The sequence below is a fragment of the Panthera pardus genome, unplaced genomic scaffold (genome assembly GCF_024362965.1).
Source record: "Panthera pardus isolate Hobbes unplaced genomic scaffold, ASM2436296v1 HiC_scaffold_8, whole genome shotgun sequence".
Taxonomy (NCBI): Eukaryota; Metazoa; Chordata; class Mammalia; order Carnivora; family Felidae; genus Panthera; species Panthera pardus.
The window spans coordinates 52002634-52016001 of NW_026527013.1; the positions used below are offsets into that span (position 1 = coordinate 52002634).

Genomic DNA, 13368 nt, shown 5'->3' on the forward strand with positions numbered 1-13368 from the left:
TCCTTCCCGTCAAATCTTCAAATAGGAGGAAATTTTATTCCACAGGAGATTACTGCTTTCCTTAACAGAGACCAGACAAAGCAATTATTTGTGATATAATAATGATCATTAGCTTTATTGTGCTCTTGCTGTGTTCAAGACACCATGGTAAAGGCTTCTCCTTCAGGCCTTGCCACAACCCAAGAGGTATCTCCCATTTTCTAAAAGAGGAGTCTTTGGGGCTCCTGGGTGGCTCAGTCAGCTGAGTGTCTGACTTCAGCTCAGTTTGTGATCTCATGGCTTGTGAGTTCAAGCCCTGCATTGGGCTTGTTGCTACAGCGCGGAACTTGCTTTGGATCTTCTGTCCTCTCTCTCTCAGCACCCCCCTTCTCTCTCTCTCTCTCTCAAAACCAAATAAACCTTGAAGAAATTGAAAAGAGGAGTCTCTGGCATAGAGAGGCAAAGTGTCTTGCCCAGAGGAACAAAGCTGACAAGTGTCAGAGCCGGAATTTAAACAGGGTTCATGTGGCTCTAAACTTCAGAGGTTTTGAGGAGAAACCTGTTAGCAAGGCCAGTTCTTACAGGATGTGGGACCCAAGACGAGACTTGAAAAGTAAGTAGTGACTTAGCCTGGACTTCCAGTCTTAGAACAACTGTGGCAGTGCCTGGGGATGGTGGGGGCTTTAGCTCACCCCACAATCCCCATCAGCCCTTGTGAGGTCTCCCTAAATACACATAAAGTTGGTGTAAGGCCCATATGCTTGGTGAGCTAACACAAGCTCCGTAGCTCCTCTCCCAGCCATCCCCTCCTAGAGGAAAATTCCAGAGTTTACCACTCTATAGTCATGATAAAAATAGCTGTAGTTTATTGAGCACCCACTGTGTGGCAGGCACTATGCTAGGGGCATACCATATATTCCTACACCATATCCTCCTTTGAATCCTTAGAGCAATCCCAAAGCATAGGGGTTTAACATTTAATAACATTTCCATTTTATAACTGAAGAAACCGAGGCTCAGAGACGTTGAGTGTCTTTTCCAAAGTCACACAGCTAGTGCATGTCTGAGCTGGGATTTACATCTGGATCTTCTCATGTTAAAGCTGGTACCCTGCCAGTATTCCATGCTGGCCAAACCCTGTTGCAGAGGAAGTGAAGGTCTGGAGGAGAGACAGGAGCTCGTTGGGACTTTAAAAAGACACAGGCATAGGGGCACCTGGGTGGCTCAGTCAGTTAAGCATCTGACTTTGGCTCAGGTCACGGTCTCACAGTTTGCGAGTTTGAGCCCCGCGTCGGGCTCTGTGCTGACAGCTCAGAGCCTGGAGCCTGCTTCAGATTCTGTGTCTCCCTCTCTCTCTATCCCTCCCCGACTAGTTCTCTGTCTCTCAAAAGTAAATAAATGTATATAAAAAATAAAAAGACACAGGTGTGACTCTTTCTCCTCTTTTTTCCTTTACTTAGGGTGGCTCGGACCCCCTCCTCTGGCCCCAGCGTGCCAGCATCTGCTCTGGGCTGCTTCATGCTGTGGAGCACCTGCACAGCCTGGAGATCATCCACGGCAATATCAAGAGGTGAGAGAGGTGGGCCGCATCCTGCTGACTACCTGTGCTGCGGGGACAAGACAGCACACGTTCTTGTGTCCCTTCCTCTCCCCCCACCCCCACCTCTTTTCTCTGTGGCTCTCTCTCCCCATCTCACCTCCCTTGGGTCTCTTCTGTCTTTCTTTGTTACTGTCTCAAAAATCAGCGTCTGCTGTCCTCACGAACTACCCGTCTGTCACCCCGTCTTTTTGAGCTGGTGTTTTCCCAGCGAGCACCTCACATGCCGATGTATTTTACTTCCAACCCAGTAGCTGGTCTGGACCTGGATTTTGAGCTTTTCACTCAGGGTCTTCTTGGAGAACTGTCCCCTGCTTGTGTATCTGTTGGCAAGAGCAACTCGTGTCAGGGAATCTTCCTGAAGGGTAGGTGTGCAACCCAGTATCTCATGCTCCCAAGAACACGAGAGACCAGTCTGGGGACTGGAAGCATGGGGAGAGATTCCAGAAGACACCAGAAAATCTGGCAAAACTGACCTCAAAACCATAGAACTCATGTTTCCTCAAAGTTCTGTGTTTGGCAAGTGGGATCCCTGTCCTCTTTTTTTGTCCCTGATTTTTGTTTGATTGCATAAACAATTGTAATAGCGAGAAAGGAAATGAAAGGGTGAGAGGTCATTCTGGCTCTGGCACCCTGACTTACACCTGGCCTCCATTTCTTCAGCCCTTGCCCTCACAGAAGTCTTAGCCTTAAGGGAGTACTGTTACTTGGTTACCAGTTCACATTTTCTTTTTTCCCCCTTTATTTAAACAAGGCAGATATTTCCCTTTATTGCTTGTCATCCTTTTTTTTTTTTTAATTTTTAATGTTTATTTTTGAGAGACAGAGAGACAGAGTGTGAGTGGGGGAGGGGCAGAGAGAGAGGGAGACACAGAATCCGAAGCAGGCTCCAGGCTCTGAGCTGTCAGCACAGAACCCAACGTGGGACTTGAACCCACAGACTGTGAGATCATGACCTGAACCGAAATGGAATTGGACACTTAACCAACTGAGCCACCCAGGCGCCCCTGCATTTCACCATTTTTAGTGACTTTGTAGTTTTCTGTTGAAGGATTTACCCATAATTTACTTAACCACTCCTAACAGTGGATATTAGAATTGATGTTTCTTTTGTAAACAACTATTTAGGGTTAATTTGATAATTTTCACACACGTAACTTAGTTGTTTTCTTGTTTGTTGTTTGTTTTTTCCTTTGAAGTACTTTCTGAGAATGTTTACTCCCACAGATTAGATGACTAGGCTCAAGAATGTTTCTTATTGCTTCCCCTATTCCCCATGACCTGGGCAGGACTAGTCACAAAGGACGGTGGCCTTCAGACTTGAGTCAGTTGGGCCAGAACTTGGGGTCGGAACAATTTTGGAAGGGACCAAGCCCTCATAGGCTATCGGCTTGGCAAACTGAGGTTGATGAGGGTTTGACATCTGTGGGGGTCAGGAAGGCCACACCTCTTTGGCTACACCAATGGCATGCCTGGGGCAGCACAACTAATCTTAGCTCTGTCTTCATTTCCTGGTGGGAGTGGGTTCCCACTCCCTGCCCTTTCAGGACTGGCTCAGAAAATCCAGATTGAGGGTCTTTTTTTTTTTAGTTTATTTATTGTGTGTGTGTGTGTGTGTGTGTGTGTGTGTGTGTGTGTGTGAGAAAGAGAGAGAGAGAGAGAGAGAGAGAGAGAGAGAGAGAGAGAGAGAGAATCCAAAGCAGGCTCCGCACTGTCAGCGCAGAGCCCAACACGGGGCTCAAACTCACGAACCATGAGATCATGACCTGAGCTGAAATCAAGAGTTGGATGCTTAACCAACTGAGCCACCCAGGCACCCCCGGATTGAGAGTCTTAAGTGACCCTTAACTTGTAGGGGCCAATGCTGCTTACTGCAAAGTTGTTTTCCAAAAGGGTCTCCTTGACAACCTCTTCTTTCCAGCTCAAACTGAGAAAGTTCTGTCTGCTTTCTTTTCCACAGCTCCAATGTTTTGCTAGACCAAAACTTCACCTCCAAGCTGGCTCACCCAATGGCTCACCTGTGTCCTGACAACAAAAGGTCAAGATATACCATGATGAAGACTCACCTTTTCCAGGCCTCTGCTGCATATCTGCCAGAGGATTTCATCAGGGTGGGACAGCTGACAAAGCGAGTGGACATCTTCAGCTGTGGAATAGTAAGAGCTTCCTTCTGTGCTTGGGCTTTGGCCTGTACCTATTTGTTCTCCCCACAGCTCCTTTGTAAGCATAAGATATAATAGAAGCCCATAGATATATTCCATCAAAGTACAGTAGGGGTTGGCAAACTATGGCCCCCAGGCCAAAACTGGCCCAGGGCATATTTTGTACCATCTATAACTAAGAAAAGCTTTTACATTTATAAAAGATTTAATAACAATAATAATAAGTGAGAGAGACTTGGTTTGTGGCCCACAAAGCCTAAAGTATTTACTGTCTAGCCTGTTACAGAAAGTTTGCCGACCCTTAAAGTACAGCTACTCATGAGTGTCCAGCTTCTAGTAGGCTCCTTAGTGCCCTGATTCCCAGCCAGCCAGCCATCTAATGGTCCAACCAGTTGTCTGTTCATCTTTGTCCATCCATCTGTCCAACCATCTGTTCACTTAGTCATCCAGTATCCATCTGTTCAACAGCCACCCACCAATTTAGTATCCACCTCTGCTTCTACCCTCCCTCCTCATCACTGCCACCATCTTGTCCTATCATCACTGCGTGCTGGGCACTCTGAATATAAATGTAACTAAAACACAGTCCTTCCCCCAGGAGCTCATGGTCTGACTATAACAGCCTCCAAAGTATTTCTGTGGAACATCCTCGCATCTCTGTAGGTTGGATGTGTTTTAAGGCTTTTATGGCCAAATAGATATGAGAAATGCTGGGTTAAGTAAAGTCCAGCACATTTCTTTATCACAAAATTAATCAGAGACTTCAATATGGTTATGAGCCTTTAATTTAATTGGGAATTCACCACAGCTGGGCAAGTGGTATACAGCATTTCCCAAATTTATTTGACTGTGGAACCTTGTTTCCTCGGTATCTTTCAGCACCAGTGTTCCATGGAGCCCCATCTGGGAAATGCTGGCTGAGAAAAAAAAAGTGACAGTCTCTGATTGACCTTTGCCAAGAGCAAACACTTGCCTCTCAGACCTTGCCCTCTCTCTTCCTCTCTAGCCTTGAACTTTGAGCTTCCTCTCTCTGACCCCAGTCTCTTATCTGTCCACCTCTTGCACTAGTGCCTTCCCCGAGCCACCTTCTGCTCTTAGCCTGACCTCCATATATCAGATTCTGGTTCCTTCTGTCTCCTATTGGCTCTTCTGGTTTCCTTGACCCCATCAGGGGTCAGTGGCTCAGTGATGCTTAGTGGGGCTAGGCCAGGCTCCTGCTCATCTTAAGAACCAGCAGGACTAAACCCTGAGGCTACCAGGCAATACAGTGCAGAGCTTAAGGGCAGAGGTTTGAGTCCCAGCTTAGTTATTTTCAGCTTTGTGACCTCAGCTAGGTCACCTGTAACTCTGGGCCTGTTTTGTCCTCTGTAAAATGGAATAATGATAGGTATGGAGACTAATAAGATAATATATATAAACTAGTTAGCACGGTACCCTGCACATGTCAAGATTATTATTATTGTGGTGGTAGTTATTATTCCTACCCTTATACCCTCACTCTTGATTTCTGTTTATCCTTGAAATAAAAAAAATTTTTTTAAATGTTTATTTACTTTTGAAAGAGAGCATGTGCTTGAGCTGGAGAGGGGCAGAGAGAGGGAGACACAGAATCTGAAGCAGGCTCCAGGCTCTGAGCTGTCAGCACAGAGCCCTATGTGGGGCCCTAACCCATGAACAGAGAGATCATGACCTGAGCCAAAGTCGGATTCTTAACTGACCAGCCACCCAGGCACCCCTACCCTTGAATTTTTAACTCAACTCTTGACGTAACAATTTTTTTTCATTCATTCATGCATTCATTCATTCAGTGCCCACTGGCTCCCTTCACTCTTTTTCTCTGCCCTGCCACTGACACTATGATTTTGAACTCTGGTTCCTCCAGTTAGGAACACTGCATTTCTCAGTGGTTTTGTTTGTCTGTTTGTTTGTTTGTTTGGTGAACACTGAATGATCTCCATAAAGGGTTCAGCACAGAGCCTGTCTGTACAAGGGGCAGAGTGAATGTCTATTTATTCATTTCCCCTTGTCCTTCCCTCTCTTCCTGGCAGGAGCTGGTTGGGAATCCCATTTCAATTTGCTCCCATCCACTTGCTACGGGGTGCCCTCTGCTGCCCCCCTCCTGGCCCCTGCCAGTCTGTAATTAATCCTGCAGGTCTGTCCTCTGGGGATAGGATGCCAGCTCAGATTTTTAGGCACTTGCCTGAAGATCACCTAAGTGATTAAGGAAGAGAGTCAGGGGCACCTGGGTGGCTCAGTTGGTTAAGCTTCCAACTTTGGCTCAGATCGTGATCTCTTGGCTTGTAAGTTTGAGCCCTGCATTGGGCTCTGTGCTGACAGCACAAAGCCTGCTTGGGATTCTCTCTCTCTCCCTTTCTCTCTGCTCCTCCCCAGCTTGTGCATGCACACTCTCTCTTTCTCAAAATAAATAAACTTAAAAAAAAAAGGAAGAGAGTCAGAATTTAAATCCAGGCAGTCCTGTCTGATCGTACACCCCTTAACCACTATGCTCTTATGTCTGCTGAGAATTTCTGTTCAAAGCAGGTGTTCCCTATAATAAGACACATATCATGGTTTGTCAAAGCTGTGGTGTCTTATACTGGTACAGGGGTGTGCTCCTTCTGTGCGTGGGTGAATTAATGAACAAATAATGTTAATAAAGGCTGAGGAAGAAACATGCTACAGATACTGCTGAGACATGCTGTGTAGAATAGACATATATACCCAGACTCCTCCTTTTCCTGAGACTGATGTAGCAATGCCTACTTACCACTTCGGATGGGTTTTTTAGTGAAATGATCTTTAAAATATAGTGTGTGGGCCCCTGGGTGGCTCAGTAGGTTAAGCATCAGACTTCTGATTTCGGCTTAGGCCATGATCTCACAGTTCATGAGATCGAGCCCTGTGTCAGGCTCAGCGCTGACACCATGGAGCCTGCTTAAGAGTCTCTCTCTGCCCTTCCCCCACTCATGCTTGCTCTCTTTTTCTCTCTCAAAATAAATAAATAAACTTAAAAAATAGACTTAAAAATAGTATGTGTACATATATGTATATAGATAGATATGTGAGTATAAGTATGTGTATACACATATTTATATATAAATATATAGTATGCATATATAAATATACATATATATTTATGTGGATATACATATGCATATAAAACTCATGGTAATACACACATATTTGCTTTCCATCATTCCTGACTTGCTATTTATTCAAACCTTCTACTAGCAGCTGGGTGTTGTGTTTAGTTGGAGGAGGTGTTTAGTGATACTCTGATGTTCCAGATTTGGGGCAAGTGTCTGTCCTGGCAAATGGCAGAGCCAGGCCTGGAGCTCAGCTTTTGTTTCTGAGAAGAATCGTCTCTCTTGGCCAGAATCTGCTGTCTGAACTTCTGTATGAGTGTCTGAACAATGCTAACTGCATGTCCTCTCCAGGTGTTAGCTGAGGTCCTCACCGGCATCCCTGCAATGGATAATGACCGAAGCCCAGTTTACCTGGTAAGGGAACCAGTCACTTCTGGCTCACAGCTAGCAGGGGAGGGATCCGGAGGGCAGAGACCTCTACTGTACCCATTTTACAGATGGTTATGAGGCCTCAGTCTAGGGTTTGATCTGCAAAGTAACCTTAACTTCTCCCCTACTTACCAGCCAGCCAAGAATTTATTTTTTGTGATAAGAGAACTCAGAATGTTTAGGGGAAACCCATTTCTTCTCTCCACACATCCGGCAGTCAAATAGGATTTGTTTTCAAGTTGGTAAAAGTGAATTTCAGCCCTCTTAAATGGGTTTATATAATAAAAACAATAATTTCCATTTTGAGGGTTCAAAGAATTAGCATTCCTATGTATATACATACAGTGTAATTTCAAAAATATAACAGCACAGCCAGACTCTGTGTTTGGCACCTTGCATATATTATCTTTCTAAGTCATCTCAAAACCGCCACAAGATTGCTAGGGTCATTGCGTTCACCCACACTTGAGAAGAGCGGGCTCTGAGGTTTGCCTGAGATTTCAGCTTTACTAAGTGTCAGAGCTGGACTTCCACGTCAGGTCTTTCTGGACTACAGATCCTGAGTTCTTAACCCCGACACTCGGCTGACTGTTTAATTTTCGTGACAGTGCAACCATATGAATTCAAGATTATTATCATCCCCATTTTTCTGATGAGAAAACTAAGGCCAAGGTGAAGAGATTTGTCTCATGCCCCCCAGTGAGATCTGTGGTAGAACTGGGATTTGAACCCATGTTTTCTGCAGAGTTCCAAATCCTTTTCATCAGTTTGAGAGGGGAGCACCTTTCCTGACTTGATGTTGAGGCCATTAGAGCAGTTGGTTTTTTGTGGCTGGGCCCCAAAAGCATCCCCTGGGCCCTGGGGTGGGGGGCTGAAGGCCTTCCTACACACAGGAAGCCATGACTTCTCCCTTTGCTGATCCCCCCAAGCTCTGCCACTTTTGGGCCACCGAGCCCCAGATACTGCACAGAGGTAGGTTTCAGGGCAATTTCAGGTAGGTGTGGGGCAATTTGAGGTGGTTTCTCCTATTCTGACAGTTTTCTTTTCTTTTCTTTTCTTTTCTTTTCTTTTCTTTTCTTTTCTTTTCTTTTCTTTTCTTTTCTTTTCTCTTTTCTTTTCCTTTTCTTTCTTTCTTTTCTTTTTTTCTTTCTGCATTTTATTTATCTTTTTATTTTTTAATTTACATCCAAGTTAGTTAGCATATGGTGCAATAATGATTTCAGGAGTAGATGCCAGTGATTCATCCCCTACGTAAAACAACCATTGCTCACCCCAACAAGTGTCTTCCTTAATGCCCCTTACCCATTTAGCCCATCCCCCCTCCCACAGCCCCTCCAGCAGCCCTCAGTTTGTTCTGTGTATTTAAGAGTCTCTTATGTTTTGTCCCCCTCCTTGTTTTTATATTATTTTTGCTTCCCTTCCCTTATGTTCATCTGTTTTGTATCTTAAATTCCTCATATGAATGAAGTCATATGATATTTGTATTTCTCTGACTAATTTTGCTTGGCATAATACCCCCCCAGTTCCACCCACGTAGTCGCAAACGGCAAGAGTTCATTCTTTTTGATAGCCGGGTAATACTCCATTGCATATATATGTACCACATCTTCTTTATCCATTCACCCATCAATGGACATTTGAACTATTTCCATACTTTGGCTATTCTGACAGTTTTCGTGAAGTGAATTCCCTAGCAGTCCTCTGGGTCTCCCTGGATGAATGTCACAGGAGAAGGAGCTTTTTGAGACATTTATGTAAAATTTTCTGGAAGGCATTTTTTGTTAATGGTTTCTAAAAATGTGGAGGAAGGGACGCCTGCTGGCTTGCTCAGTACAGCATGAGACTCTTGATATTGGGGTCATGAGTTCAAGCTCTATGTTGGGCATAGAGGTTACTTTATAAAAATGTGGAGGGTATAATTTTTTAAAAATCTTAATTAAAAAAAATTAAGATTGCACATGTATTTAAGATTTGGGTCAGAGATGAAAGCTGGTAACACCTAGTGTGGTCCACGGTAGGAGGAAGCTGGCCTTTCCTTCACCCTCGGGGGAGTGTTTCTGGCCACAGTGTTTTCGGAGGTCATTAGGTGGTTTCCATCAAAATTTAAAATGGGCGTGCCTTCTGATGCAGCAATTTCACTTGTACATAGGGACACACACATACAAGGGAGGAAAGACAGATGGACAAGAACGTTGATTGTAGCATTATTTATGTTAGTAAAGAGCTGCAAACAAGTGAAATATGTGTCAACTGGGAGGTAAAGAAATGACAGTATAATCACACACCGTGGAAATTCCATGAAGTTATTCATAAATAAGTTCATGAACATAAGTTTATAAATATTTATGAGTAATGAGGACAAAGTGTATAATGTGATAAATTTTGACATATGTATATATCTGCAAAATCATCACCAAGCCAAGCTCATGACTGTGCCTACTACCTCAGAAGTTACCTCTTCCCCTTTGTAATCCTCCCTGCCCATCCCTCCCAGCCCCTGCCATCCCCCACAGCCATTGATCTGCTTTTTGTCACTGTACAAGGTTCCATTTTCTGGACTTTCATACAAAATAAATCATAGAGAGAGTACTCTTGTCTGGATTTTTCCACTCAGCATGGCTATTCTGAGATACATCCATGTTCTTTGTGTCAGTGGTTCGTTTCTTTTTGCTGAGTAATGTTCCTTTGCAGACATGTGCCACTGTTTGTCCCATCACCTGTTGATGGACATGTGGGGTGTTTCCAGTTTTTGATCATTACACATACAGCTGCTAGGTACTGTTGTATGTGGGTCTCACTGTGGACATGTGCATTCATTTCTGTTGAGGTATAATTCACACTTGTGAGGCGTATAGAATGGTGTACGTCTTAGAAAATGTAGACATTTATGTAACCAACACCACCACAATCAAGATATGGAGTATTTCCATCATTCCAGAAAATTCCCTTGTGCAGTTTTACAGTCAATGCCTTCTCCCCACTTCCAGCCCCTGGCAACTACTGATCTAATTTCTGACTGCATAGTTCTTTTTTGGAATATCAGATAAATGGAATCATAGAGTGTGTACCTGTTTGTTTCTGTCTTCTTCCACTTAGTGTGGTGCTTTTGAGATTCATCCATGCTATTTTGCATACTAGTTGTTCATTCCTTTTCTTGCTGAGGAATATTCCAATGTATGGATGTATGACCATTTGTTTAACACCAGTTGTTGGACATTTGGGCCACTTCCAGGTTTTGGCACTTCCAAATAAAGCTAACATAAACATCTTATAAAAAAAAATAATGAGAGGGGTGCCTGGGTGGCTCAGTCAGTTAAGCATCCAACTTCGGCTCAGGTCATGATCTCTGTTTGTGAGTTCGAGCCCCGCGTCGGGCTCTGTGTTGACAGTTCAGAGCCTGGAGCCTGCTTTGGATTCTGTCTCCTTCTCTCTCTGCCCCTCCCCACTTGTGCTCTCTCTGCCTCTCAAAAATAAATAAATGAAAAAAAATTTTTTTTTAAATAATGAGAAAGACACGTATGTTTTGACAGGAAAATATCTCCAAGTGAAAAAAGCAAGTTCAGAATACTTTTATAGTTTAATCCCATCTTTGGCAATAAGTAGATGAATGAATAAAAAAAACTTGTAGCTTACATTTTCTTATTGGCAAACTGGGATAGATAATAGTACCTACTTGGGGCGCCTGGGTGGCGCAGTCGGTTAAGCGTCCGACTTCAGCCAGGTCACGATCTCGCGGTCCGTGAGTTCGAGCCCCGCGTCAGGCTCTGGGCTGATGGCTCGGAGCCTGGAGCCTGTTTCCGATTCTGTGTCTCCCTCTCTCTCTGCCCCTCCCCCGTTCATGCTCTGTCTCTCTCTGTCCCAAAAATAAAATAAAAAAAAAAACGTTGAAAAAAATTAAAAAAAAAAAAATAGTACCTACTTAAGGGGCTTTAGTGAAGGTTGAGTCATATGTACCTAAAACAGTACCAAAAACAGTGACTTAGAGCGGTGCCTGGGTGGCTCAATCAGTTGAGTGTCCCACCCTTGATTTCAGCTCAGGTTGGGGGATCATGCCCTGGTGACAGGGTCTGTGCTGAGCGTAGAGCCTGATTAATATTTCCTGATTAATATTTTCTCTCTCTCTGCCTCTCTCTCTCTTTCTCCCCCCCCCCAAAAAAATTAAAAGAAATTAAAAAGTTAAAAAAAATACCAGTGACTAGAATATAGTAAGCACTATATGAGTTAACTATTAACTATGATTACCGCTATTTTAATAACTCTTAAGTGGTTGCTTGCCACTATAATAATTATTACATATAACTAATATGTAACAAAAGTAATTATACCTATAGACTTCTGTAGCAGAAGGTCTAGGATAATATAATCCAAACCACTAGCAGGTGTTACCTTTGGCAAGTGAAATTGAAGAGATAATCTGCATATTTGGTTCCAAAAACCCAACCGCGCCTCTCTCCCCCGCTTCTCTGGCCTCAGGCATGGCCACTTCTTGAAAGCCCCTTTTGTTATGGAGAATTTCGAAGACGCACAAAAGTAAAGAGAAGAGTATAAGGAATCTCCATGGATCCATCCCATCAGTTATCATTATCACGCTTTTCTTATTTCTTTTGAACCCAAAAAACGTGTGTGTGTGTGTGTGTGTGTGTGTGTGTGTGTGTGTGTGTGTGTGTGTGTGTGTTAAAGCATAGCCTAAGGGCACCTGGGTGTCTCAGTTGGTTAAGCTGGTTGATTTCAGCTCAGCTCATGATCTCACGGTTGGTCATGGATGAGATCTAGCCCCCGAGTCAGGCTCTGCGCTGTGGGTGGAGCCTGCTTAAGATTCACTCTCCCTCTCCACCTGCTCTTCCCCCTCCTCTCTCAAAAAAGAAAGAAAGAAAGCATAGCCCACGTATTATATTATGCCACCCATAAAATACAGTTTTCTTAATTCCTTAATATCATTTAACGCCCATTCCATATTTAAATTTCCCAAGTTGTCTCCAAAATTGCTTTTTAAAGTTGGTTTGTTTGAAACTGATACACACAAGGTCCACATGTTGCCTTTAATTATGTTTCTTGAAACCCTTCTTTTTTTTCTGAAAGTTCTTTAATTTAGATAATCTCTACACCCCATGCAGGGCTCAAACTCATGACCCCAAATCAAGAGTTCATGCTCTTCTGACTGAGTCAGCCAGACGCCCCTTGAAACTCTTCTAGTCTCCAAGTACACCCTTCCCCACTTTTTCTTTCCACATATTGCATTTTTGCATAAAGTGAGTCATTTGTACCGTAGACTGTCTCATGTTCCGGATTTTTATGTCGTTGTGGTGTTCTTATTTCTCTATTCCTCTTATCCTGAGACTTGGTTAGATTCATGCTCAGTGCTGCTTCCTAGATGGTGCTGGGTGCTTCCCACTGCATCACAACACGATGCGCATAGTGGATCCTCCTCCTTCTGGTGCTGAGGTTCATCAGTGGGTCCAGGTGGAGTTGCTGACTCCACTAAGTTCGCTAAGTTTCCCCATCACCCCCCGTGCTCTTAGCGTCTCTTGATGACTCTTGCCAGATGAGATCCGTGATTTCACGGGTGGGGGGGAGTCAAATGGTGAGCTTCTGCCCCTATCATTCTTTCAGGGCAGTCGTTTTGAACAGTTTCTGACTCTGTTTCAGATGGTGGTAACCTCCATATCTGTAAATAACACCCTTTTGGTGTTTATTGATGTATCAACTTTAAACACCATGACAACTTCTTAAAATATGTATATATAGTTGGGGTGCCTGGTTGGCTCAGTCAGTTGAGTGGACTTTGGCTCAGGTCATGATCTCATGGTTTCTGAGTATGAGCCCCGTGTCAGGCTCTGTGCTGTCAGCTCACAGCCTGCATCCTGCTTCAGATTCTGTGTCTCTCCCTCTCTCTGCCCCTCCCCTGCTCATGCTCTGTCTCTCTCAAGAAAAAATAAACATGAAAAAAAAAATTTAAAAATATATTTTAATATGTATTTATTATTGAGAGAGAGAGAGAGAGTGAGAGCACAAGTGGGGCAGGGGCAGAGAGAGGGAGACAGAGGATCTGAAGCCGGCTCTACACTGACAGCAGAGAGCCCAGTGTGGGGCTTGAATTCACAAACCATGACACCAT

At 43.9% G+C, this 13368-nt stretch overlaps 1 protein-coding gene across 2 annotated transcripts in view; it reads left to right on the forward strand.

The window, feature by feature from the left end:
- The window catches only part of IRAK2 (interleukin 1 receptor associated kinase 2), a 60150-nt gene that overhangs the window by 39279 nt on the left and 7503 nt on the right, over positions 1 to 13368 (forward strand). For both annotated transcript variants that reach the window (XM_019428182.2, XM_019428183.2), the window contains 3 exons: positions 1440 to 1549; positions 3537 to 3732; positions 7176 to 7238. In XM_019428182.2, the coding sequence (XP_019283727.1) occupies positions 1440 to 1549; positions 3537 to 3732; positions 7176 to 7238 (369 nt within the window). The remainder of the gene's footprint in view (positions 1 to 1439; positions 1550 to 3536; positions 3733 to 7175; positions 7239 to 13368) is intronic.